Source organism: Apostichopus japonicus, chromosome 11, assembly GCF_037975245.1.
Source record: "Apostichopus japonicus isolate 1M-3 chromosome 11, ASM3797524v1, whole genome shotgun sequence".
In the NCBI taxonomy this organism is placed as follows: Eukaryota; Metazoa; Echinodermata; class Holothuroidea; order Aspidochirotida; family Stichopodidae; genus Apostichopus; species Apostichopus japonicus.
The window spans coordinates 17,849,560-17,874,424 of record NC_092571.1 but is presented as its reverse complement, the minus strand read 5'-3'; the positions used below and the strand labels follow the sequence as shown (position 1 = coordinate 17,874,424).

Below are 24,865 nucleotides of genomic sequence, written 5' to 3'. Positions count from 1 at the left end.
ACAAAGAGTAACTCTAGGTCCAGGGATCAGTATCAAGGATCATTTATCTAAATACGGCTAGACCAGTTCTATCCTGCTTTATAGTAACTAAGGTGCTGGATCACAAAGAGTAACTCTAGGTCCAGGGATCAGTATCCGAGGTCATTTATCTAAATACGGCTAGACCAGTTCTATCCTGCTTTATAGTAACTAAGGTGCTGGATCACAAAGAGTAACTCTAGGTCCAGGGATCAGTATCAAGGATCATTTATCTAAATACGGCTAGACCAGTTCTATCCTACTTTATACTATCTAAGGTGCTGGATCACAAAGAGTAACTCTAGGTCCAGGGATCAGTATCAAGGATCATTTATCTAAATACGGCTAGACCAGTTCTATCCTGCTTTATAGTAACTAAGGTGCTGGATCACAAAGAGTAACTCTAGGTCCAGGGATCAGTATCAAGGATCATTTATCTAAATACGGCTAGACCAGTTCTATCCTGCTTTATAGTAACTAAGGTGCTGGATCACAAAGAGTAACTCTAGGTCCAGGGATCAGTATCCGAGGTCATTTATCTAAATACGGCTAGACCAGTTCTATCCTGCTTTATAGTAACTAAGGTGCTGGATCACAAAGAGTAACTCTAGGTCCAGGGATCAGTATCAAGGATCATTTATCTAAATACGGCTAGACCAGTTCTATCCTGCTTTATAGTAACTAAGGTGCTGGATCACAAAGAGTAACTCTAGGTCCAGGGATCAGTATCCGAGGTCATTTATCTAAATACGGCTAGACCAGTTCTATCCTGCTTTATAGTAACTAAGGTGCTGGATCACAAAGAGTAACTCTAGGTCCAGGGATCAGTATCAAGGATCATTTATCTAAATACGGCTAGACCAGTTCTATCCTGCTTTATAGTAACTAAGGTGCTGGATCACAAAGAGTAACTCTAGGTCCAGGGATCAGTATCAAGGATCATTTATCTAAATACGGCTAGACCAGTTCTATCCTGCTTTATAGTAACTAAGGTGCTGGATCACAAAGAGTAACTCTAGGTCCAGGGATCAGTATCCACGGTCATTTATCTAAATACGGCTAGACCAGTTCTATCCTGCTTTATAGTAACTAAGGTGCTGGATCACAAAGAGTAACTCTAGGTCCAGGGATCAGTATCCGAGGTCATTTATCTAAATACGGCTAGACCAGTTCTATCCTACTTTATACTATCTAAGGTGCTGGATCACAAAGAGTAACTCTAGGTCCAGGGATCAGTATCAAGGATCATTTATCTAAATGGGGCTAGACCAGTTCTATCCTACTTTATACTATCTAAGGTGCTGGATCACAAAGAGTAACTCTAGGTCCAGGGATCAGTATCCGAGGTCATTTATCTAAATACGGCTAGACCAGTTCTATCCTGCTTTATAGTAACTAAGGTGCTGGATCACAAAGAGTAACTCTAGGTCCAGGGATCAGTATCAAGGATCATTTATCTAAATACGGCTAGACCAGTTCTATCCTACTTTATACTATCTAAGGTGCTGGATCACAAAGAGTAACTCTAGGTCCAGGGATCAGTATCCGAGGTCATTTATCTAAATGGGGCTAGACCAGTTCTATCCTACTTTATACTATCTAAGGTGCTGGATCACAAAGAGTAACTCTAGGTCCAGGGATCAGTATCCGAGGTCATTTATCTAAATGGGGCTAGACCAGTTCTATCCTACTTTATACTATCTAAGGTGCTGGATCACAAAGAGTAACTCTAGGTCCAGGGATCAGTATCAAGGATCATTTATCTAAATACGGCTAGACCAGTTCTATCCTACGTTATACTATCTAAGGTGCTGGATCACAAAGAGTAACTCTAGGGTCCAGGGATCAGTATCCGAGGTCATTTATCTAAATGGGGCTAGACCAGTTCTATCCTACTTTATACTATCTAAGGTGCTGGATCACAAAGAGTAACTCTAGGTCCAGGGATCAGTATCTGAGGTCATTTATCTAAATGGGGATAGACCAGTTCTATCCTACTTTATACTATCTAAGGTGCTGGATCACAAAGAGTAACTCTAGGTCCAGGGATCAGTATCCGAGGTCATTTATCTAAATGGGGATAGACCAGTTCTATCCTACTTTATACTATCTAAGGTGCTGGATCACAAAGAGTAACTCTAGGTCCAGGGAACAGTATCCAAGGTCATTTATCTATATGGGGCTAGACCAGTTCTATCCTACTTTATACTATCTAAGGTGCTGGATCACAAAGAGTAACCTTAGGTCCAGGGATCAGTATCCACGGTCCTTTATATAAATAAATGTTTGCCTGTTCTATCCTACTTTATAGTTACTAAAGTCCAGGGTTCCAAAGATTAACTCTAGGTCCACAAATCAGTACCCAGGGTCATTTTGTGTAATAGCTGGAAACTGTGAAATAAATCTTGGTTTATGGTCACATACTATGCAACATATAAAAAATAATACAACAAGAACAGGTTCAATAACAATAATTAATAACCATACCATGTCCTTCATGATGCAATCATTGACGAGAATATTACTGAATTGATTAATATCAATAAGGAATGTTTACCACAAGGCTCATCAAAATTCAACCAAACACATGCATACTAAAATGAAAAGATCAATCTTCATTCATTCATTCATATATTTATTTAGTTATTCATTCATTTATTCAATTCATTCATTTATTCATTCATTTTTAATCATTCATTTATTTATTTATTTGTTTATTCATTCATTTATATATATATATATATATTTATTTATTTGTTCAATCATTCATTTATTTTTTCATTCTTTTATTCATTCATTCAGATGATCAATCATTCATTTATTCATTCTTTCAACTATTCATTCGTTCAACTATTCATTTAGTCATTCATTCATCCTCCTTACCTATAACAGTACAAACTGCAGTTGCCGGAACGAGACCATCTGAAGCACACATTTCATTGACATTGCATGGGTTTGGATTGCAAACATCACGTACTATAATGAAAGAAAGCATATCAGGAATGAGTTGTTTATAAACGATACCCCAAGCTAACATATTTGAAATGAAGTAGCTTATTATCAGGATAGTCCACACATTTATTTGAAACGAAACAAATGGCTTTACAGAAAGAAGAACATGATACCAAAGCATCCCACTGAAATTTGCATACAGAAACTGCTTTGCATTTTCCAGATATCGATAGTTGAAATTGTTGCAGTATGAATGTACCATATGTGAACTTGAAACACATGTTCAATATTGTTTTTGACCATGGATTAGGATAAGATTCCAACTTTGTATTAAGGGATGTGAAGTTATCAGTATCCCAATCACTGTAGTGTCTTCATATGTATATGCATCTCAACTTTGAAGAAGATAGGAAGAAAAATTGGATGTATGTTTAAAGTAAAAGATATAAAATAAGTCTGTCAAAGTAAATCTATGACATCGCACCTGTTTGCTGCAAGTTCCCTTACGGTACCAAACATGTCGACTGGAAATATTGTTATCTCCAAAACGACACATAGGAATTCAATGCAAATTTTACCAGGTGTTTCACTTCTTGGGAGTTTATGGGAATTAGGCTCAGCTGGTCAAACTTGATCATTTAGTACATTCAATCAAATCATATTTCCAGCTAGAGACATTTCATTTCATTTATTTGTTTTCTCACAACATATTAACATGTAACAATACAATTTTTACATGATATCGAGACTGGGTTTCCAACTAACAATGTGGAATATTTCTCTCTTCAATTTAATTTCTTAAGTCCAGAATATTCTGTCAAACTTTTTTTTGACGGATCGCTTAAAACTTACAACAGGATGAAAGCACAACGTGATGAAATAAAACCTTACCGATATTGACGTTTATAACGCAAGTGACACTGTTTCCTGCGGTGTCAGAAAATGTGTATATCACAGATGTGGGGCCTTCTGGGAAAGAACTATCTGCAGGAAGACCGATGACACTGACAGAGGGTTCACCTCTGTTATCTGTTGCCGTGGGAACAGGGATGTCCACAAAAAATGGAGTGGCTGCATCAGCCGGTATCGTTCGTTGTATAGTACTTGTTGGACATCCAGAGATCACTGGAGGTGTTGTATCAGCTGATGACAGAAGGAAAATTAGAAATAAAGGAGCAGTGTGATGTAAATTAATTTTCCTTTTATAAAGAATGCAAAGTTCCAAGGATTCTAACAATGGACCCCCCCCACCCCCACTCCACCCCCTAACTAATGAAAAATAAACCAATCACTTGATACAGGTGGTATCTATGGTTGGTAGATGTAGCACAGAAAAAAGAAAATAATAGTTCAGAGAAAAAGTTTTTTTTTTGCTTTCGACTGATAGGGAAAAAAATCTTTGTGAAGTTGTGCTTCCCATTACCATTCTTTTCCTTGCCCTCTTTCTCCATCATTTTCCTTTTCCTTCCAACCACACCACACTCCACCCCACCCTACCCTCTTTGGCCCTTCTCTCTTCTCCCTGATCTATTCTCACATGATGGCTTTAGAAAGGGCAACATCTACAATCATGTATGATTAAATATCGAGATGAGATGAAAAAACACAATACATTAAAGACAAGAGATACTCACGAAGATCTTGACAAAAGAATCCATTATTTGTCTCAAAACAACTCTGCTGGCCAGGGATACAAGGATCTGACTCACAAGGGGAAGCTGCAATAGATAAACACAAAAACAAATACATAAAACAGGTACATCTGTGACAACATTAATACCTGTCTTACCTTCACAACGCTGCTGGCCATCTACCTGTCCATCTGGCCTGTCCTGTCCTGTCCATCCTGTCCTGTCCACCTGTCCATCTACCTGTCCACCTGTCCAGCTGGCCATCTACCTGGCCATCTACCCATCTACCTGGCCATCTACCATCTACCTGTATCATCATGTCCACTGGACAAGTATCACAAAACAGTCTAACACAAATAGTGTTATTCTAGCCACAGATATCAGCTGCTACCAGCCTGAAAGTTATTACCCTGTTAGACTGGATCACAAATAAATTCACTCAGTGCCCAGCTAGCCAATCTTCGTTAATCGTGACTAAATGTCCTGAATAAAACATAACTTAACAGTTTTCAGAGTCATTCATGTTTTTTTTTGCTAGGAACAGAAATAAAATACATCAGACCAGGTTCTATTCTAGTTTATAGCAACTGTCCTAGCTTTACACATATTACAAGACATATATAACAGAGCAGCAGTAACAACGATATACTGCACCATGTTATGCGGTTCTATTACAATCAAGGATGAGACAAAATAAAATGTCTTCAATTTGTCTTTTTTGCCAAAAGAAAACTACCACAGAGCCAACTAAATATGCTACAAAAGACTACTACCCCCAAACCATCAGTAGACAGAGAATTAGTCATGTTTCCCTTTACCCTTTAGAGAGCGTGGTGGCCAATTGGCTAAGGCATCGGACTTGTGATCCAAGGATTGCTGGTTCGATTCCTGCCTAGTTCATTACGTTGTGTCCTTGGGCAAGATGCTTTATCTCACTTGCCTCTCTCCACCCAGGGGTTAAATGGGTACCTGTGAGGTAACTTGTCATTGGGCGCAGTATATAACTGCTGCCGACTGGAGGGATTGTCTCTGGGACAGGCTATCATTGACCAGGGGAAATATAACGTCTGTAAGGCACTTTGAGACCTATCGCTAGTATAAAGCGCTATATGAAAAGCAAATATTATTATTTACCTGTAGGAGTACAAACTGCTGATGGAGGAGTCTGACCATCTGAAGTACAGACTTCGTTGATATTGCACACGCTTGGATTGCAAACGTCCTGGACTGTAAATGATGTCAGAGAGAGACAGGGTGAGTGAGGATGTTAAAATACATCTGAAAAAATCGACAGAAATAGTGATGAAATATTTGAAATCGACACTTAGCCGGGCTTAATACCTGGAATCAAGAAGTTCATTCATTCATTGAGTAAAAGATTGAGAGGGAATGTCAATATATTTGATGTGATATATATGATATAAGTGATGTATGTGATGATGTGATGATGATGTGACGATGTGATGTGATGATGTATGTGATGACGTTATGTATGTGATATATGTGATGTATGTACCCGTCGATATATGTGGTGTACCTGTGATGTACCAGAGGACCTATTATGAGATGATGCCTTTTAAAGTTCAAGATGTTACCATAGCAACACCCATATTCCACTCAGTTTGAATTATATTTCAACATGTCCTCAATATGTTTCTCACAAAGTCAAACAATGATTGAAAGTTTGAACAACTAGGTCTAACTCATCACAATCCAGTAAATAAATTTCATGACAGGTATAGCTACCATATCTCAGTTCAGTTTGTTATTTTTTGGCTCAATGGAAGAAATGATAAGAAATGGCCCCACATTTTTGTTTCACAAACTTTCTTGTTGTACTTGTTATATAGATATTAACTCAGAGGATAGTATTTTACAACTGATTTCATCAAGGCCTCACACATTTACTTCAGATACACTCTTTTTCCGACTACACAGTATTAACAGATATCAAAAGCTTTGCCGCTTTTAAAGTGAAGGTTTTTCTAAGGAAAATGTAAATATAAATAGTAATATTGTTTTTCGAAAATATTTAAAATACACATACTGTAAGTGCATTTTGGTTAGACACTGAAAAGGCTAAGAATTAAAGGAAATGGCAAAAATTGTGTTTTGATTATTGGGTAAAAAATGTCAGTTTAAGCATTATAAACTCACCAACAGTTATAGAAAACTGACAGGTGGCATCATTGCCATAGTTATCTAAGAATGTGTAGCTAATATCTGTTATTCCAATCGGGTAAATATTGTTGGCGTTAACACCAGAGACCAATACCAGGATGGACATCTCCATGGAATTGTCTGTAGCTGTCGGTGTATCGAAAATGACCTCAGCTCCAAACTCAGTGTTGAGTATAAGCGATGTCATGTCCATTGAGCAACCGGATATTGTCGGAGGTGTAGAGTCCACTAATTAAGAAGAGAGAAAACGCAGTTTGAAAGGGTTACCATTGTTCAGGGATAAAGACATTTGACTGCAAACTTGCTGCACTAAAAGGCTAAAAATTTCATGCTGGATATAAGAAACATTTTCAATTTTTATATTTTCATTCATTCATTCATTCATTCATTCATTCATTCATTCATTCATTCATTCATTCATTCATTCATTCATGCATGCATGCATGCATGCATGCATGCATTCATTCATTCATTCATTCATTCATTCATTCATTCATTCATTCAAAGAACTTTATTTCAGTTTCTTTTGAAAATAAAAAACATGATAATACACAGAACATGATCAGTATAAAGAGAAAGAGACTGAAGAGTGCCCACAAGATGCTTGGAGTCGCTGATAAAAGTGAACATCTCTTGCTAGTTATGAAATAAAACATGTTTCACAGATCAAAACAGCAACCACCACAATTTCAAATTAGATGTCTTTCATTTTAGAGATTGTGTTTAGCTCTCAGAATATAGAGTCATTTAATGATTTTGAGAAGATGCAGAATGTTTTGATGTATTTACAAATCTGTTCACAGTGGCGTTGGAAGGTACTTTTGAGTGGGGGGGGGGGCTGAAGACTGATGGCTGGCCTGGGGGAGGGGTCTAAGGGAAGGGGTGTCCCCCTCCCCTTTGGATTTTTTTTGCATTTCCAGGTGGCCTCAGATGCAATTTGGTGCAATATAGCACACTTCAACCCACCCACTCCATTTTGTATATAATTTTGCATTTTCACCTGGCCTTAGATGCAATTTGGTGCTCCAAATGAGATTTTTTTCTCATTTGGAAAGGGAAAGGGGTTTTCTGACTTGTGAAGCGGGGGGGGGCGGAATGATACTTCCGTCCCTCCATATTTTACACTGGGGGGCTGCCCCCCAGCCTCCAAGCCCCCCGCCCCAGCCCCCCCAGTTCCTACTTTATTCTCACCTTCCACCGTTACGATCACCTGGCAAAATGATCTTAATCCGACTGAATCTGTGAAGGTGTAAATAGTGGAACTATCACCGACGGGAAACACAGAACCGCTCCTTGGTCCGTCGACAGACAGAGTCACGTCTAGACCTGAATTATCTGTGGCAGAGGGCTCAGGAAACGTCACCACGGCTTGGTTGGCCGTGGCTGATGCAAAAGCCATTGCCGTTGGTTCACAGGACATAACGACAGGGGGTGTGGTATCCACTACAAGATAAAGAAAAAGGAAAAGAACACAGGGGGTTAAAAAGTCTCAATACCTCCCTCTTGAAACGTTACCTTCTTTTTTTGGGGGGGCCCCCGAAAAAAAAAATCAATAATTTCATGCATAATACTCATATAAACAGTGCACTCACCGGTGACTGTAATTGTCAAAGTACAGCTACCCAGGTTGCCCGCAGCATCAGCATATTGGAAAGCAACAACCTCTTGCCTTCCCGCAGGGAAGAGTCCACCACTAGGCATACCAATAGCTGCAACTAACGTAGGCGTCAGCCCGGAGTCATCGCTAACCATGGGATCCGCATAGTTTACCACCACAGATGGCATTCCTTCTGGAACAAATACCTGGATTGGATCTGGACATGTGACCACGGGAGCGGTTGTATCAACTGAATAGAAAATGACAAAAATTAACGTTGGGTTTTCCTGTTAAAATAAACCAAGAGTCATATGGGATGGATGTAAGACAAAGAGAAATAATACCCCTCTACTTCCCCTACCCCCATCCCTATGTTTCCATCCCCAACCTACATGTATACCTCATTAGCCCTTCCATCAATTCACACGCTTAGCCCTCTTTCCCTCTCCCCATCACCCCGCCCTCTCTCTTTATCTCTCTCACTATGCTATCTTGTCCTCTGTTTACCCACCTTAATACCTACTATTTCCCAGTCTGTCCATCCCTATTTTCCCTCATTCCCTATTTTACCTCTCACAATTCTCATATCCCCCTCCTTCATCCACTTCGTACCCTTGGGCGAAGCCTACCATACGTTCCACATTAATTTCAAAATTCTACATCTTTACTTTTTTTTTATTAACTCACGTTGCACCAGAACTGAAAATTGACATGTCACAAAGTTGCCATTTCCATCCGTGTATGTGAACGACAGGGCTGTGTTCCCCACGGGAAATATTTGCTGGTCCGGCACATTCTGGGAAACAAGTGTTGGGAGCAATCCTGTGTCATCCGTAACCTGAAGGACAGGAATATCTACGAAGACTGGACCGTCATTGGTGAAGACATTAAATCCTGCTGTCGGACAGTTGATCACTTGAGGAGGTGTCACATCTGCGGAAGGGGGGGGGGGGATGAAAGGACGGAGGATTAATGGAGCAAGGACTTTATATAATGACGAAAAAATATTTTCGTCTGAAAGCAACTTGTTACTAATTGCATTTGCAATTAAGTAAAAGTTCTAGTTGTAAGGTTAAATACTTAAGGAATGAAAGAGACATTTTAAGTTTGCAAACTGAAAAATTTTCAGGCATGATGTAGCCAACCATGGTGGTTAGTTTGATAATAAATGATGCAAAGATGTATGACATATGGAGGAACAAACAAGACTTGCACTAGAATGAGAAAACTTTGTGCTTGCATGTGATACCCCATCGGTGAACAAAATCAACAGAGGGCACAGTCATTTCGGTCTTATCTAGTAATATCAAAATATCCTTGAATATGCACAAAATTCTTGAATATGCAATTATCTTGAATATGCAATAAGCCTTGAATATGCATTATGAAAATGACATGTGCTTTCAATATGGAATACATCATGAAATAAGAAATTTACATTGAAATATGAGAACAAGCAAGAGGAAGTTTGAAAAACTAATTTACCATTGACAGTGACTGTAAATACACAGAGGGACTGAAGACCAACAGTATCGGTTATAACGTAAGTGATGAGAGTTTCTCCAATTGAGAAAAGTGAACCGGATGATGGCCCATTAAGCTCTACAGTGACTGGGAGGTTGGAGTTATCAGTGCCTGTAGGAGCAATCCACTGTGCCGGGAATTGGGTCAAACCCCGGTCAAGATCGATGATTATCGGGCCAGGACATCCCATCACGGTGGGTGGTTGATTGTCAACTGTTTAAAAATAGGGAAAGAATGTAAGTTGATGTTAAGAACATTTAATTAATAGGAATGTAATCATTGTAATCATTGTAAATGGACAGTATTTCTTCCATAGAAAAATCTGTTCCTTGCGTGATATTAAAACAACTTCCAAAGTAGAGAGTAAGAGTACCTTTTTGTAAAGAATACCCTGTTAAATTTTGTAAAATTACACCCTCCATACTTGCAAATTGGTTCTGTTTCAGAAGAAGCTTTGATGGAATGTGACCATTATGGAAAAACAAACAAATTGAGAACAAACTAGAAGAATCTAGAAGAAAAAAAAAACCTGTCCGTAATCCTACACTTTAAACACTGACCTATTACTACCACTGAGAAGTCACAGGTAGCCTGGTTTTGAAAGATGTCAGAAAATGTGTAGCTAACAGTGGTACTGGTGTCGGGTAGAAACAGACTTTCATTGGGTGTGTGGGTGCTCATGGTGGTGATGGGTCCACCATCAGTGTCCACCGCTGTGGGGACCATCCAGTCTACAGTTCTTGGGACGCCCAGTGGTGTAAAAGCAGTAATTGGCATGTTAGGACAACCGGTTATGACTGGTTGATTTCTGTCGCCTGATGACAAAGTAAATAAAAAAATATGATGTGAGTCATAAACATTAAATTGTATCACTAAGGCAACATATTGTGAGAGACGAAAGCAATTTTCTGAAAATTTCAAGAATTGGTAAACTTCGTTATTTGATTTGATTTGATTTATTTGTTTTATCACATGAATATATACATTGTGAAAGGAAGTTATTAGCTGATAGAAAAAGGCATACAAACTGAAGAAAGATATGTTACTGTACATATCTGTGGGAGTAGGATGACGACGACAACTATGCAACAAAGAAATTTGAATGAAAAATAACTAAAGTTAGCTTCAAAAAAACAAACACTTTTTGGCCACTATACTTTATAAAGTGGAAATTGCACCAAATTCTACACCAGATTTATAGAAAACATATAAAAGTATGTTAAATAACAATATTTACTCTTAATAACAATTTTTTTTAATTTTTTTTATTTATTTATTTTATTTATTTTTTTTTAAATACAAAAAGTTGATGCTTACCAACGACCTCCACCATAAACACACAATCTACAGTGTTTTCAAAAATATCTGAAAATGTGTAGGTTATAATAGCAACACCAACAGGAAAGAAAGTGTTTGGATTTCCTCCTGTTATAACCACATCAGGACTGAGTTCGACGTTGTCTGCAGCTGTCGGTGTCATCCAATTGACGAACATACCGTTTAGGTTGGGGTCAGCGTTGACCACTATGTCCATTGGACAAAAGGTCACGACCGGTGGGACTACGTCCACTGTGACAAAAAGAGACATGTAAGCATCAACGACTTTTGGCAGATGTAGACAAATATTGAAAAAGGGACACTTTCCCTTCATGACCAACCCCCCCCCCCTCCCCTGCCCTATTGACTGCTAGTTTGAACTAGTTATTAATTCTGTGGTTCTGTAGTTTAGAGCTCCTCATCTAGGCCTAGCTATGTATGGGCTGTAAACAAGGTGACAGTGTCGAGGTAATAAAACTACAAGCATTATCCGGTCACAATAATAAGTATGAAATGTCAATCTTAGGCTGCAGTTCTTAAAACCAAATGATCAAAAGCATTCACAAAATTGCTATTGTTCAATCTGTAGTTTTGGTATGTAATGTGAAATTTGGTACAAACGTGCACCATTTTAGGCATTTCTTTGGTCCCTACATTGTGCCAAATGTTATTGACCATCAAAGGCATATATCAGTTCGGTTTTAGCTCTTTAACATGCAGGGAAAAAGCTGAGGGCGACATCATTGGCTGCTTCCTGTATGGCTTTATAATAGGGATGATCAAACTTAAAAGATGCAGTTTCACATCCAAGACTTCTTTTGTTTAATTAGACTGAAACAGAAAATGATTTTAAAAGAGTTCTGACTTTTGTCACATTCAAAGACTGTTTCATTGACCAGACTTGGAGTGTAGAAGGTGAATTAAGACTGATCCTATCTATTTAAGTAGCACAATCAACTATGCTTTAATATGGTAACCCATTTTAGAGTGCGGGTTTCAAAAGCATTGTTCTCTTCCTTTAAATAGTAAACCATCGATTATCTTGAACGGATTTGAAGAGATAGAGAGGTCTTCTTCAGAAAAGGTGACAATGATCCTAATTGGTTGAAATATGCTACCAGAAAAGATGTTGCCAAATCGGGAGTTCTTGTAGATTTGCTTGAAGCAATTCACTCCAAATCGCATCAGTGTAGGGAATTTACAACACTACGATTAGGTAAATCATCTCCACAGGTTTTTACGTACAGCAGCTAGTCATACTAGTCATACAGCTAGTCATACAACAGCTATGAGTCATACTGCTGATCTAACTGATAACTCTTACATGTTAGGTGATGTAAATTTGAAAACTAATATGCCACAAGGAATTAATATGCTTCAACACTGGACTCCATGCTAAATGCATAAAAGCGTTAACAATTTGTTCTTGCTCAAACTTTAGCCTTTTATGGTGTGTAAAAATGGCTACTAATGTGCACAATTTCACTCAGGCAGTCTCTCAGGTCCCCCCTACATTACACCAAACTGAACAGGTTTCCAGCCTGGGCTTTGCGATGTGGGCCCATCGATCCCACAGTGGATCTTAAGCTAGCCCCTTGATCCTATCCCTAATGCAAAACCTTCCATCCACTGCTGGTAGAGGGGGTGCAGAAGTTCTTTGTCAATTGCTAAGGGGTACGAGGAGTGGAAAAGGTTAAGAAACACTGGTGTAACTCCAGTCATTGTTTTCTTGCAGTATATAAGCCATCCATAGGGATGTGGGTGGGGGAGGGATATATTTAAAGGTATAGTAAATGTCTATACTTTCCTAGGTGCAATTCCTTTGGTTTGACTTAACACAGGCAATCGATTTGGTATAAAAAAAAAAGCAACAACTCACAGAGCCAGGGAGTTTGACAGAAGGTAGACCAGAAAATGGCTTACCTATAACCGAGACAACAAAGGAACACATGATGCTGTTTCCTGCTTGATCAGACAGGGTGTATGTTACCAATGTATTTCCTTCTGTGAAGATGTTGCTGGTAGGAGATACTGTAGTTGTTATGGATCCTGGAATGTCATCTTCTGCTGTAGGCTCCACCCATGTTACCATGGTGTTGACATCCATAGGACCAATAATCTGTTCCACAGGGGAAGTCGGGCAGGGCATAGTGAATGTCGGTGGAGTCACGTCTGAGGAATAAAGTGACCGTCACAGAAGAAATTACGGCAAAAGTTATGTCGTAAATTTGTGAATCGGGCCTATCAGTTAATGTGTCTGATTGTAGTTATGTATCTAGTCATTGTATTTAACTCTGATCAAGAAGTAGATAAGAAATAACTATGACCCCCATACTGTCACAGTGATTAACCTAATCTTACTGTCACAGTCGATGATCTAGTCTTGGTCCTAACTGTCACAGTTGTTTCTGGCCAAACTGTCACCATTATGTCTCTGACCACATTGTCACAGAGTCAATTCTCTGGACACTGTTATTAACTATGACCGACCAGAACAAAAGGAATCACTATGACCAGACTGTCACAGTATGGCATCTTCCTATACTGTCACAGCTAATATCATCTGTCCACGTTATCCACACTGTCACAATTGGTTCATCTGGACACTGCAATTAAGTATGATCAATCAGAACAGAAGAGATCACTGTGACCAGACTGTCACTGTCACAGAATGACCGCTTCCTATACAGTCACAGCTAATATAATCTAGCCATACTGTGACAATTATGTATCACATCTCACAGTTGCTTACATTTTGTAAAGGGCTTAATAACCCCATCACTCCTCTTCTCACAGCTCTCTTCCACCCCTTTTTATCTCCACACCTTCTGTCTCTGTCCTTCTCCAGTTTAATCCCTACCCCCTTCCCTTAATCCTCTCTTTGTCCCTCCACTGTTTACTTCCTACCTCTCCTCTTCCCCTGTTGGTTTCTTCTCTCCATCCCTTGTCTACTAATCCCCTTACATCTATCTCTTTGTGTTCACCATGCTCATTTACCTGTCTGTATTCTGTGTGTTTTTGTCCCTTCTGTTACTGTTACTTGTCATTTAGCCTCTGAAGAAGATCCTGCCAGGATCGAAACGTCAGGCCAACTTACTTTTACACATTCTCTTACATAGGCTCTCTAGTGGATAAGCAGTTTGCTAACAGTTTTATTTTATCTTGAGCTTAAAAAGCAGCAGTTAACCAAATTGTACTTGAACAAGTTATAATTTTCAGCCTTCTTTTTAAAATTCTCATGTTGTATGTGTGTTAAATGGTTTTTGGAAAAAACCAACGAAACAAAAAATCAGTAAAATTAAAAGGGAAATTTCACATAGAAAGAAAGGAGGGAAAATGTGTTTACCTCTTGTTGAAATTGTAAACATGCAATCAGCCATGTTTCCAAGTCCATCAGTAAAGGTATAAACCAGGTCAACGTCCATTCCGACTGGGATTGGGGTAACCTCTGGTATGAATGCGGGGGCATTCGTCAGGATAACAGGTTCGAACCCTGATGCAGTAGGGATGGTCCACATAGCAGTCACAACTGACTGCCCAGCAGCAGCCTCGATTATTTGAGACATGGGGCAGTCTACGATCATTAGAGTTGCCAAAACTGATGGAAAAAAAGAATTGGGTGAAGTAGAAAATGTATAGTTAATACATGTCCATCGGTCACTCAGCAATGGATATACTCTTTTTCCCCCCTTTATTTTAGACCAAAGGTGGGCCACATATGTGTCACATATGTGTCACATAGTGTCACATATGCTGTGAGGGTACTAGTACCCTATGATATTGCATGCAAGACAGCTATTCACTTCAATATTGATGGGGTTTAAATGTTCTGTAATGTTTGAATTTAAAGCTGTCATTGCAAATAAAGCAATTAACCTTCGGCATCCAGATTTGAAAGGCTACCCTTTGAATATAAAACTTGTAACTTTACTGTCTCTTTAAATAGTCTTGATGTGGCATCAAGATAGAGGAGCTACTGTTAGTTTGGTGCTCCCCAAGCCACCTGTTTTTGTCACATGACTTTCGTTAAAATAAACGGTCAAAAGTAGTTGATTCCCTCGGAGAAATGTGAGTCAAGTAGTTTCTGTGTCACTTCTAAATCTACTAAAATCACAGCACTTTTGATGTAACGATGGCAGATCCCACAGCAGCTACTCCCATGACCGGAATCATTCACATTGTCTAGCATATTTTGGACACCCCCATCTGTACTTTGGTATGGCCCATGCTAATTAAGTTGAACTTACAGTGACCTTGTATATAAGTTGATACCGCCACGTGGTAGCAATCTCTTACTCTCTCTCCCTCTCTCTCCTACCTGCTGCAATACAGATAGGACCTCTATGATATATTGCCCTATGTAGTAACTTCATAGGCATGCTTTGTAGCAGTTTGTAACACAACAGTGCACCATTGGTATTGATACTACGCTTCTTATATCAATAACTGTGTGTAAATTTTGGGCCTTGCAGCAGCTTGAAGGACATTACTTTCTGGTCTGGTCTAAAACCCTTAGTCTGGGCAAATGCACAGTATTAGTTGGCATTCCATACAGTTTTGCAATATTGGGAGGTGGGGGGAGGGGGGGTGGTGGGGCGATGACTGGAGTACCAAACGGTTACTGAATTTATTTGTTGAGGGTTATAGTCATTTCCTGATAGCTTTCTTCAGCATGCCCAGTATTTCATATATTGGGGGGTAGGGTAGATTATTAAGGGGAAAAAACTGACAAAATCAGTGCCATACAAGCTTTTTACTAGTAAACCTAGATCAAAAAGTTCATGACAAAAAAAAAGCAATTTCAATAAATGTACATTCAAATCTAGCAAAACACTCCCAAAGGTATCTCTACCTTCTAGGAGGAATTGGTAATCTGATTTTCCGAAGGAAGAAAAAGCTGTGGGAGATCACTTTGCTAATAACATAACAGATTACTTTATACCTAACAATCTTCAATTCCTGCTGCAGTAACCAATGAAAATAAGCTCCCTTCCAACAAACAAATCTAGAGTTTATAGATACAGAGGTTGAGCAATGAATTAAATGTGTCCTTAAACACACTAGTGTGTCCACGTAAACTTAACAACAAACTTGTGTGTCCTTAAACACACTAGTGTTTTGGTGTTAGGTTTACCACATGAGAAACTCCTGCTATGGTCAAGATGTCAGGCACTCAATTTTTCATGTAATTATCCACCTATGCAGGTTCTTTGCAGGACTTTGTTTGTTGGCAATGTGTTTGCTCTCATAAATTTCATACCTAAACATACCACTGTGCAATATATGTTTGTCTTTATTAAATATTTTTTTTAATATAAAAGTACCTCTGGAGTATAAGGCTCAGCAAGATGACCTATTCTTTTTCTTTTCTTTTGGTGGGAGAGAGGGAAGGGGGGGGGAGGGTGGTCTCTGGTCAAGTGGCAAATGTTGACTGAAAAACCCTCCTTGACTTTCTCATGCCAACTGGAATGAACGAAATTCCCATAATCCCTTGCCTAAACATTTCTTCTATCAAAACTTTCATGACTCACCCAGGAGGTTATATATATATATATATATATATATATATTTATATATATATATAAATATATATATATATATATAAATATATATATATATATATATATATATATACATATATATATATATATATATATATCTATATATATATATATAAATATATATATATATATATATATATATATATACTTGACCACGTACAGTAGGACTTAAACAGAATTTACTACTTACCATTCACAGTGACGGTAAATTCACAATTAACCATTCCACCCACGTTATCGGTAAACACATATACAATAAGTGTGTCCCCTACAGGAAGGAAATCACCAGGGTTGAACAGTGGCATGCTGACTTGGAACGGTTCCACACCCATTGGAATGGGTTCTGCCCAGTCGACTATGGTGCCCATTGAACCTGGTGGAGCATCCACCGTAAAGGAAGCGGGGCAGTTTGGCACTATTGGTGTTACTGCAAGTATAAAGAGCCACAGTCAAAGGGCTGTTATAAACAGCTATACTGCTGTTGAAAGGTTACAACCTTAAAAGGAGAACTCTCAATAACCCTACCATCATATATACTGATAGAGATAGCTGTCTTAGCTAGTACAAACTATCCCAAATAGCCATGAAGAATCAATATTATTAGAGGTTGGGAGATATCGCAGGTTTATTTTACATGATCCTTCACATTCAAGGCTTAAGAGTTAAGTCAAGTAATAATGACATCATCCAACCACTCGTTCTTCAATTATTGTACGGTTTTGAATTTGTATCTTAAAATGTTTTCTGTAATGAACACATGAAGATTGGCTTTTGAAAATGCTGAATCTAAACTATTGGAAGTCTTAGAATGACCTAAACGATGGTATTAGATGCAGAAATACAAAATAGTGATGAGGAAATGATGGGAAAGAGTGGGGGAGGGGGTAGTGGGGTGGGAGTGGGGGGTGGGGAATGAGGTAATTGTTTACCACTTTATAGCATCGCTTACCTTCTATGACAATTTGGATAATGTGTCAGCCATTCAGTCAGCAAAGGCTTTTGAAAACCAGTGAAAAATTCTACATGGCTTCTACATGGCCTACTCTACCATTGCCAATTTAGTGTGTAAGTCAATGAGGAAGTTAATATATGAAGAAGTATGCTACCCTAACACAAAATAGCAAAGAAAAGTAGCAAATTCAACGCACCGAGCACTGTTATGGAGAATCTGCATTCTTGCATAGCCCCATTGCCGTCGGTGAACCTGTACAGGATCTCTGTGGTGCCAAATGGTAACAAATCACCCGACTGTTGGGTGGGCTCTACCACTGTTATAGGTAACACACCAGTGGCTGTTGGAGTAGCCCAGTTGCCTACTGTAGCTACCTCCCCTGGGACTGCTGATAGTATCAAGTTTTCTGAACAGCCACTAACTACCAACGGATCTGCACTCACTGTATCGAGAAGTTCAAAATTTATAGGAAAAAACTTTGAGTACCACAGGACTAATTTACCTGATTTTTAATTAAATTGTCTAAATAACCAGGCAATACAATGTTCACACTAGATATTTGCACATATAGAACAAAGTTTAGAGATGTTTCAACATGTATCTGTCTTTTTCTTTGATCAAAAAACAATCTTACCACCTTGATAACTGCAAAAAAAACTATAATCATTATTAAACATAAGTATCTAATTGCCTTTATATTTGACTGGATCAGAAATATAAGATATGGTTAGGAGCTATGTATTAAACCCCCTCAAATATTTCTTTCCCCCACCCCCCCCAAAAAAAAGGTTAGAAAAATGTTTTTTTTTTCTTAGGAAAACAGGTTATGCCTTCTCCCTTTGAAAAGCTTTGCCCCCCCCCCCTCAAAGAAAAATTCTAGCTATTCCCCTGGTCTTTAACAGATTGAGTTTAGTTTTGTAGAAGCTGTGGTGGCCAAATTTGGGGATTGGAACTTTGCCAGGTTTTTGTCCAACTTAACTACAATAGGAAAACATGAACTTCAGTGTTTTTGCTTCTTTTGTTGTCAAAATTTGGAAAAAAGAATCATGCTACTTAGTCTATCAGTGTTTCCTATGTGGATTTCTATAGCTTTCAGTTTTTCCGGCTTCTTTTGATTGGCTGTTGTCTTGACCCACCCCCCAACATGTGACATTTTAAATCGAAAGGGTTTCAGAGATTGATAAGAACTAAATCAAAGGATTCTGCTTAAAGTCATCCTTACAAATCAAACAAAGCAAGCAGACAGAAAAACACAGTCATTACCTTGAACCAAAATATTGAAAGCACATGTAGCAACATTCCCTGCTTCGTCTGTGAATATGTACTGAACCATGGTATTAGTGCCGATAGGAAAGAACATTCCTGCAGCTGGTCCATTGATGACCATGGTCACAGGTCTTCCAGAATTGTCTGTCGCTGTGGGATCCATCCATGTGAAAACTTGACCTCCATCAGTGTTGCTGACCGAAGTGATAAAGTCCATAGGACAGCCCATAATCATCGGAGGTTGGTTGTCTTCTACAATATTGCAACAACAATCACAAAGAAGTGGTAAATATACTGCAGACTTGTACATGAATATAAGTACAAGAGTACAAGTACATGAGTACAAGTATATGAGTACAATTAGTACACAAGTACAAGTACAAGAGTACAATAACAAGAGTACAAGTACACAAGTACATGTACATGAGTACAAGCACAAGAGTACAAATACATGAGTACAAGTACATGCATATGAGTACAAGAGTACAAGTACATGAGCACAAGTACATGAGTACAAGTATATGAGTACAAGTATATGAGTACAAGTACACAAGTACAAGTACATGAGTACAAGTACACGAGTACAAGTACAAGAGTACAAGTACATGAGTACAAGTACACGAGTACAAGTACACAAGTACAAGTACATGAGTACAAAAGTACAAGAGTACAAGTACATGAGTACAAGTACATGAGTACAAGTACGCAAGTACAAGTACGCAAGTACAAGTACATGAGTACAAGTACACGAGTACAAGTACATGAGTACAAGTACACCAGTACAAGTACACCAGTACAAGTACACCAGTACAAGTACACCAGTACAAGTACACGAGTACAAGAACACAAGTACAAGTACATGAGTACAAGTACAAGAGTACAAGTACATGAGTGCAAGTACACCAGTACAAGTACACCAGTACAAGTACACCAGTACAAGTACACAAGTACAAGAACACAAGTACAAGTACACGAGTACAAGTAAACAAGTAAAAGAGTACAAGTACACGAGTACAAATATAAGAGTACATGTACGTGAGTACAAGTACACGAGTACAAGTACACAAGTACAAGTACACAAGTACAAGTACATGAGTACAAGAACACAAGTACTAGTACACGAGCACACATACACGTACAAGACTAAGTACATGAGTACAAGTAGCATACATTTGGAATGAATACCAGAATGAGTGCAAGGCTCAAAGGGCAAGTATGAGTACTCAAGTTTGCACTTGTATCTATAATAGATTCTAAAATGTCCCAAGTAAAGTACAATAACAAGCTTGAGTACAAAGTGCAGGTATAAACTATGCTAAAATACCAGTACAGAGTACAGATTCACTACTAAGTCTATAGTACATGCAGTGACTTAACCATGTTAGCAGCACAAACGTTTGCTTAAACCCCACAATTAATAACAATTTCTATGATTTGGTTTGTAGTCCAAATCTCTTTCCTCAATTAGTTTCCTTATTTCCAATAGCTTGACCAGAATTTTGCCAGAATAAGAATTTCTCCATGTGGCCTTCACAACATGTTACATGTATTATCCTCTCAGTTACCAACTTTGGATTGAGAACCTTGTGCCACGATCGAGTATAAACTCATTAATTAATTGCCTCTTTACCATAAAATCACTCATTTTTTTGTTGTTGCATGATTGGGTTGGCTAGACATCTGACCTGATATGTTAAATATTTCACAGAAAATTTACATACTTCCACCACAAAAAAAAGGGTCTATAATACCAATAATTTCAATACTCCACACTAGCCAGGAAAGTTTAGGCACCATATCAATTAGAAAAGCTGCAGTGGCTGCAAAATAGCCTGCAGCTAGGCTGAATGAATATCAAACAATAGAGATTATCTCAGCAGATCAGAGGGCCAAACCTGTGAACCTGTAAAAACATCGAGGATGTGTCCTATGCAACTTACTTTACATCAGCATATAGGTACTGCTGGTATGCTTGCCTGGCTGCATGATACTGTATCTTAACACTGCTACACTACTACTTGTAGTTTGACAAAGTGGTTTATGCAGCAAATCATTTAATTTTGGTATGCTACAGACCATTAAATGCAAATTCTATCAGTATCTGATTACAATGAATACCAGAACAGCAGGGTAACTAGATCTTGGAGGAAAGAGAAGTAAATCACAAAATTGCATGAATAGAGACAACATAAAAAACATTATTATGAATATCTCAGACACAAGGCTCTTACCAACAACTGATACGACAAACTGACATGTCGCAGCATTCCCTGCTGGATCTGTGAACGTATATGTGACCGAAAAGTCACCGATCGGAAATTCCATCCCTGGCGATGCATTTTGCACAATTATAACCTCTAAGCCAGAGTTGTCCACAGCCGTTGGTTCAATCCAAGTAACAACAGTGTTAGAACCGGTTTGGGCAAAGGCAATAACATCTTCAGTCGGGCAACCTGTTACCAATGGAGGTTCATTGTCTGTAAAAAGGTGAGAATTAATTGTGTCATAAGTTACCTTCCACTACATGGTTAAAAACATTAGTGTCATATCACAGAAGGGCGTAAATCAGAGGGTGTCTCCCAATGAATATGCATTTCTATGAATGAAAGAGTGCATTTCATTGGCCTATACCCCCTCACAGAAGAGAAACATGTGCCATAGATGTTATGCGAGCGAAGATGTGGAACACAAGGTGGTTCACAGAAGTCATTTGTTGTACAGATAAGGAACATTTGTTTCCTCAGCATTGCCGTCAAATTTGCTTTAATTGCCATTCCTGTTTTGGTTGAGATATCATATTGTATCAATAAAGGCCGGGGAACGGAAACCAACAGAAGTGATTTTGTAGATATCGATTCACAGATACTGCAAAGAAATACTCTTAAGAAATGACTACGGGTGTTGAAAAAATAGGAAAATCTGAGAATAATTTACATCCCCATTTTCATGCCGTATTTTTCTCTGGAGACAAGAATGAACAAATGTTGCAAATTTAAGACACACAGCTCTTTCGGAAGAATATACACACACACATATATATATATATATATATATTATTATTATTATCCTTTGATGTTATATCTACAGTCATATAATTTTACAAGCTTAACATTAACTTAAGTCTGCATAACACCGATTAGATCCCTAAATTTAATTCATATGTGTAAACAAGAATAATTTTTGAAATATCGAAATATTTGTTGAATATTTACTACTTCATCTGTCTTTCATTTGCTTCTATTCAGGTCAAAATTAGTCTGTAAAAGAGTGAAAAACATCATGCAAAATAAATTCCGCACCCATCCCTTCCATATCCCCCCACTCATCCAACTAATGAAAATGTGAGAGTGATCCAAGAAGCTGACAGGACGAACCTAACTGTCGTACAGTCACTACAAAGGAGCAACGAGTTTCTTGGTTGGATTGGTCGGTGAAGACATAGACGATATCATAGACCCCAGCTGTCAGACACATGCCCGGCAGAGTACTAGGGGGTGTGGTGACCACAGGACCAGTGTCGTCTGTAGCGGTGGGTGTCTGCCAGTTGACCCCAGTGCACGTCGCCGTAGTAGGTATCAACATATCAATATCCATGGGACAACCATCCACGACTGGAGGTACATCTACAAAAGGACATTAAAAGTGTTGCCAGAGAGGAAAAGGAGCAATTATATATATATTTTTATATCATCATCCCCACTCCTCTCATACCCTCCTCTCCCCCTTACCTCCCCCTCCCCCACTCCCACCTCTTTTCCCACCCAATTCCATTTTTTGACTCCACAACTTAAATATAGCAAAGCCAATAAACGGGCTGCAAATGTTTCAGAGAGCTAGTACACGTTGCATTTCTCTTTATTAATTATTATTCATTATTTACTACCAGACCAATCTAACCAGAACAATGAAATTCATATAGAGTCAATCTGACATATTTATTGCAAAGTGGAACCAAATTTAAATAGCAAGCTGAAATGAGGGCTTCCAACAAAAGACATTTTTAACATACTTACCTTGCTGTGCTGTTACGGTGATAAGGAAGTTACAGATAGACACCAGGTTTGATGAATCAGAGAAAATATAAACCAAGCTGTAGATTCCTTCCATCAAACAGGTGCCCGGCGTCATGGTGGGAGGTATGGAATTGACGGCCCCCCTGTCATCCACAACGGTGGGCTCTGTCCATGTTACCGTTGCACATGTATCGCCGACCGGAACACCCACATTAATATCCATGGGACAATCAGAAACAACTGGCGGTTGATCTGAACGTTATTAAAGATCATATGGCATATTATTACATCAAATACTACATTATCTAATGATAATGAATCAAAACAATGTATGAATCAAGGATATTTTCTTTCACTAATTTTGACCTCCTTTGACCTCCAATGAACTTTGACCTTCACAGTTAAGAATAGGGTTCATATTCTCTATAAGACAGATCCGCATAGCAAGTAAGAAGTTAATCCTTCTTGAGATTTTTTAGTTTAACATGTTTAAAAGCAAGTGTGACATTGACACACACACACAAGCCATCACCATCGCATATATTCCTTTCACTTCTGGCCAGGAATAAAAAATGCAAATTAAAAAGGTCATTCCTTTTTTTCTTTTTTTTCAAATTTCTCATGTAATGCTAGATCAACCATTCCCAGGTCTACTCCCATCCACCAAGAGAACTTAAAATAATAAATCATTTAAAATGTAATTTTTATACGTTTTATGAAGAATAACCATAAATCAGTATCGCTCAACAGGAAACTGAAAAAAAAGTGAAGTAGACTAATTGGCAAGTTGTGTTCTTTGAAATGAGAATATAAAAGAATTATTAAGGATCTTACCGATGATAACGTCGACGGTGAAAGAGCACATATCGGTATTACCGGCTGGATCCATGGCAGTGTAAGTGACGAGAGTTTGACCGATAGGGAAGCAGGTACCCAGTGGGGAATCTGTTTCAACAGTGACTAGTCCACTGTCATCTGTAGCAGTCGGTGGTGTCCAGACTACTTGCTGGCATGGTTCAGTTGTCACAAAGACAGTCTCATCAGTAGGGCAAGGAGAGAGGACTGGTGAAGTTACATCAACACCTGAAGTCATTAATGAAGAATAATCACAAAGCATGATCAACCTTTATAAAGCATTCAGCAATGAACAACCATCATGTATGAATAATCATAAAGGCATCATGTATGAATAATCATAAAGCTAATAAACAACCATTAAGCATGCATAAACATATATATGGCAGCAGTAACCATAAAGTATGAAAAACAGTATAGTATCGATTACCATAGTTAACCATAAAGAATGAATATTCATAAAGCATGAATAATATTAAAGAATGAATTAACCATATAGCTTTCATGCATACCATTACTGGTTTATCACTGAACTATAGAATAGTATTCATTCCCATTAGAACAAGAAAGAAAAAAAGAAGTTTTCTCACACAGTCAGTTGGTTAAAACTTAACCCAACACTCAATCTTTAATCTCTAATTCTTTGTAAGTTAGTTACTAAGTAATACAAAACCTGTTAGCAAACTGCATATCCACTAAAGAGCCTGTGTAAGAGAATGTGTAAAAGTAAGTGGGTCTCAGGTTTCGATCCTAGCAGGATCTTCTTCAGAGGCTGAATGGCCAGTCAGGCACACTTACATTTACACATTAAATTAGTATCTCTCATCATAACTGCTGCAAGCATACCTGACAGGAGTCATGATGGTAGATATTCTCGTTACGGTATATTTTTTATCTTGTGAAAGGCAGAATTTTTGACGCAAAAGTTTGGTACTTGCTTTAGATTTATTTGACAAATCTGTCAGCACACAAATTTAATTGGATCTGAATGCATTCGT

General features: G+C 38.4%; 1 protein-coding gene across 5 annotated transcripts in view; it reads right to left on the bottom strand.

Moving 5' to 3' along the window:
- The window catches only part of LOC139975817 (uncharacterized), a 109,187-nt gene that overhangs the window by 24,531 nt on the left and 59,791 nt on the right, over window positions 1–24,865 (bottom strand). For all 5 annotated transcript variants that reach the window (XM_071984015.1, XM_071984013.1, XM_071984014.1 and 2 more), the window contains 20 exons: window positions 23,847–24,095; window positions 23,013–23,264; window positions 22,374–22,622; window positions 21,231–21,476; window positions 18,997–19,251; window positions 17,930–18,175; window positions 16,972–17,208; window positions 14,567–14,818; window positions 13,144–13,392; window positions 11,221–11,472; window positions 10,464–10,718; window positions 9,865–10,116; window positions 9,067–9,312; window positions 8,375–8,629; window positions 7,974–8,225; window positions 6,759–7,010; window positions 5,736–5,828; window positions 4,605–4,688; window positions 3,862–4,113; window positions 2,902–2,994 (listed from right to left, as the gene is read on the bottom strand). In XM_071984015.1, the coding sequence (XP_071840116.1) occupies window positions 2,902–2,994; window positions 3,862–4,113; window positions 4,605–4,688; window positions 5,736–5,828; window positions 6,759–7,010; window positions 7,974–8,225; window positions 8,375–8,629; window positions 9,067–9,312; window positions 9,865–10,116; window positions 10,464–10,718; window positions 11,221–11,472; window positions 13,144–13,392; window positions 14,567–14,818; window positions 16,972–17,208; window positions 17,930–18,175; window positions 18,997–19,251; window positions 21,231–21,476; window positions 22,374–22,622; window positions 23,013–23,264; window positions 23,847–24,095 (4,521 nt within the window). The remainder of the gene's footprint in view (window positions 1–2,901; window positions 2,995–3,861; window positions 4,114–4,604; window positions 4,689–5,735; window positions 5,829–6,758; window positions 7,011–7,973; window positions 8,226–8,374; window positions 8,630–9,066; window positions 9,313–9,864; window positions 10,117–10,463; window positions 10,719–11,220; window positions 11,473–13,143; window positions 13,393–14,566; window positions 14,819–16,971; window positions 17,209–17,929; window positions 18,176–18,996; window positions 19,252–21,230; window positions 21,477–22,373; window positions 22,623–23,012; window positions 23,265–23,846; window positions 24,096–24,865) is intronic.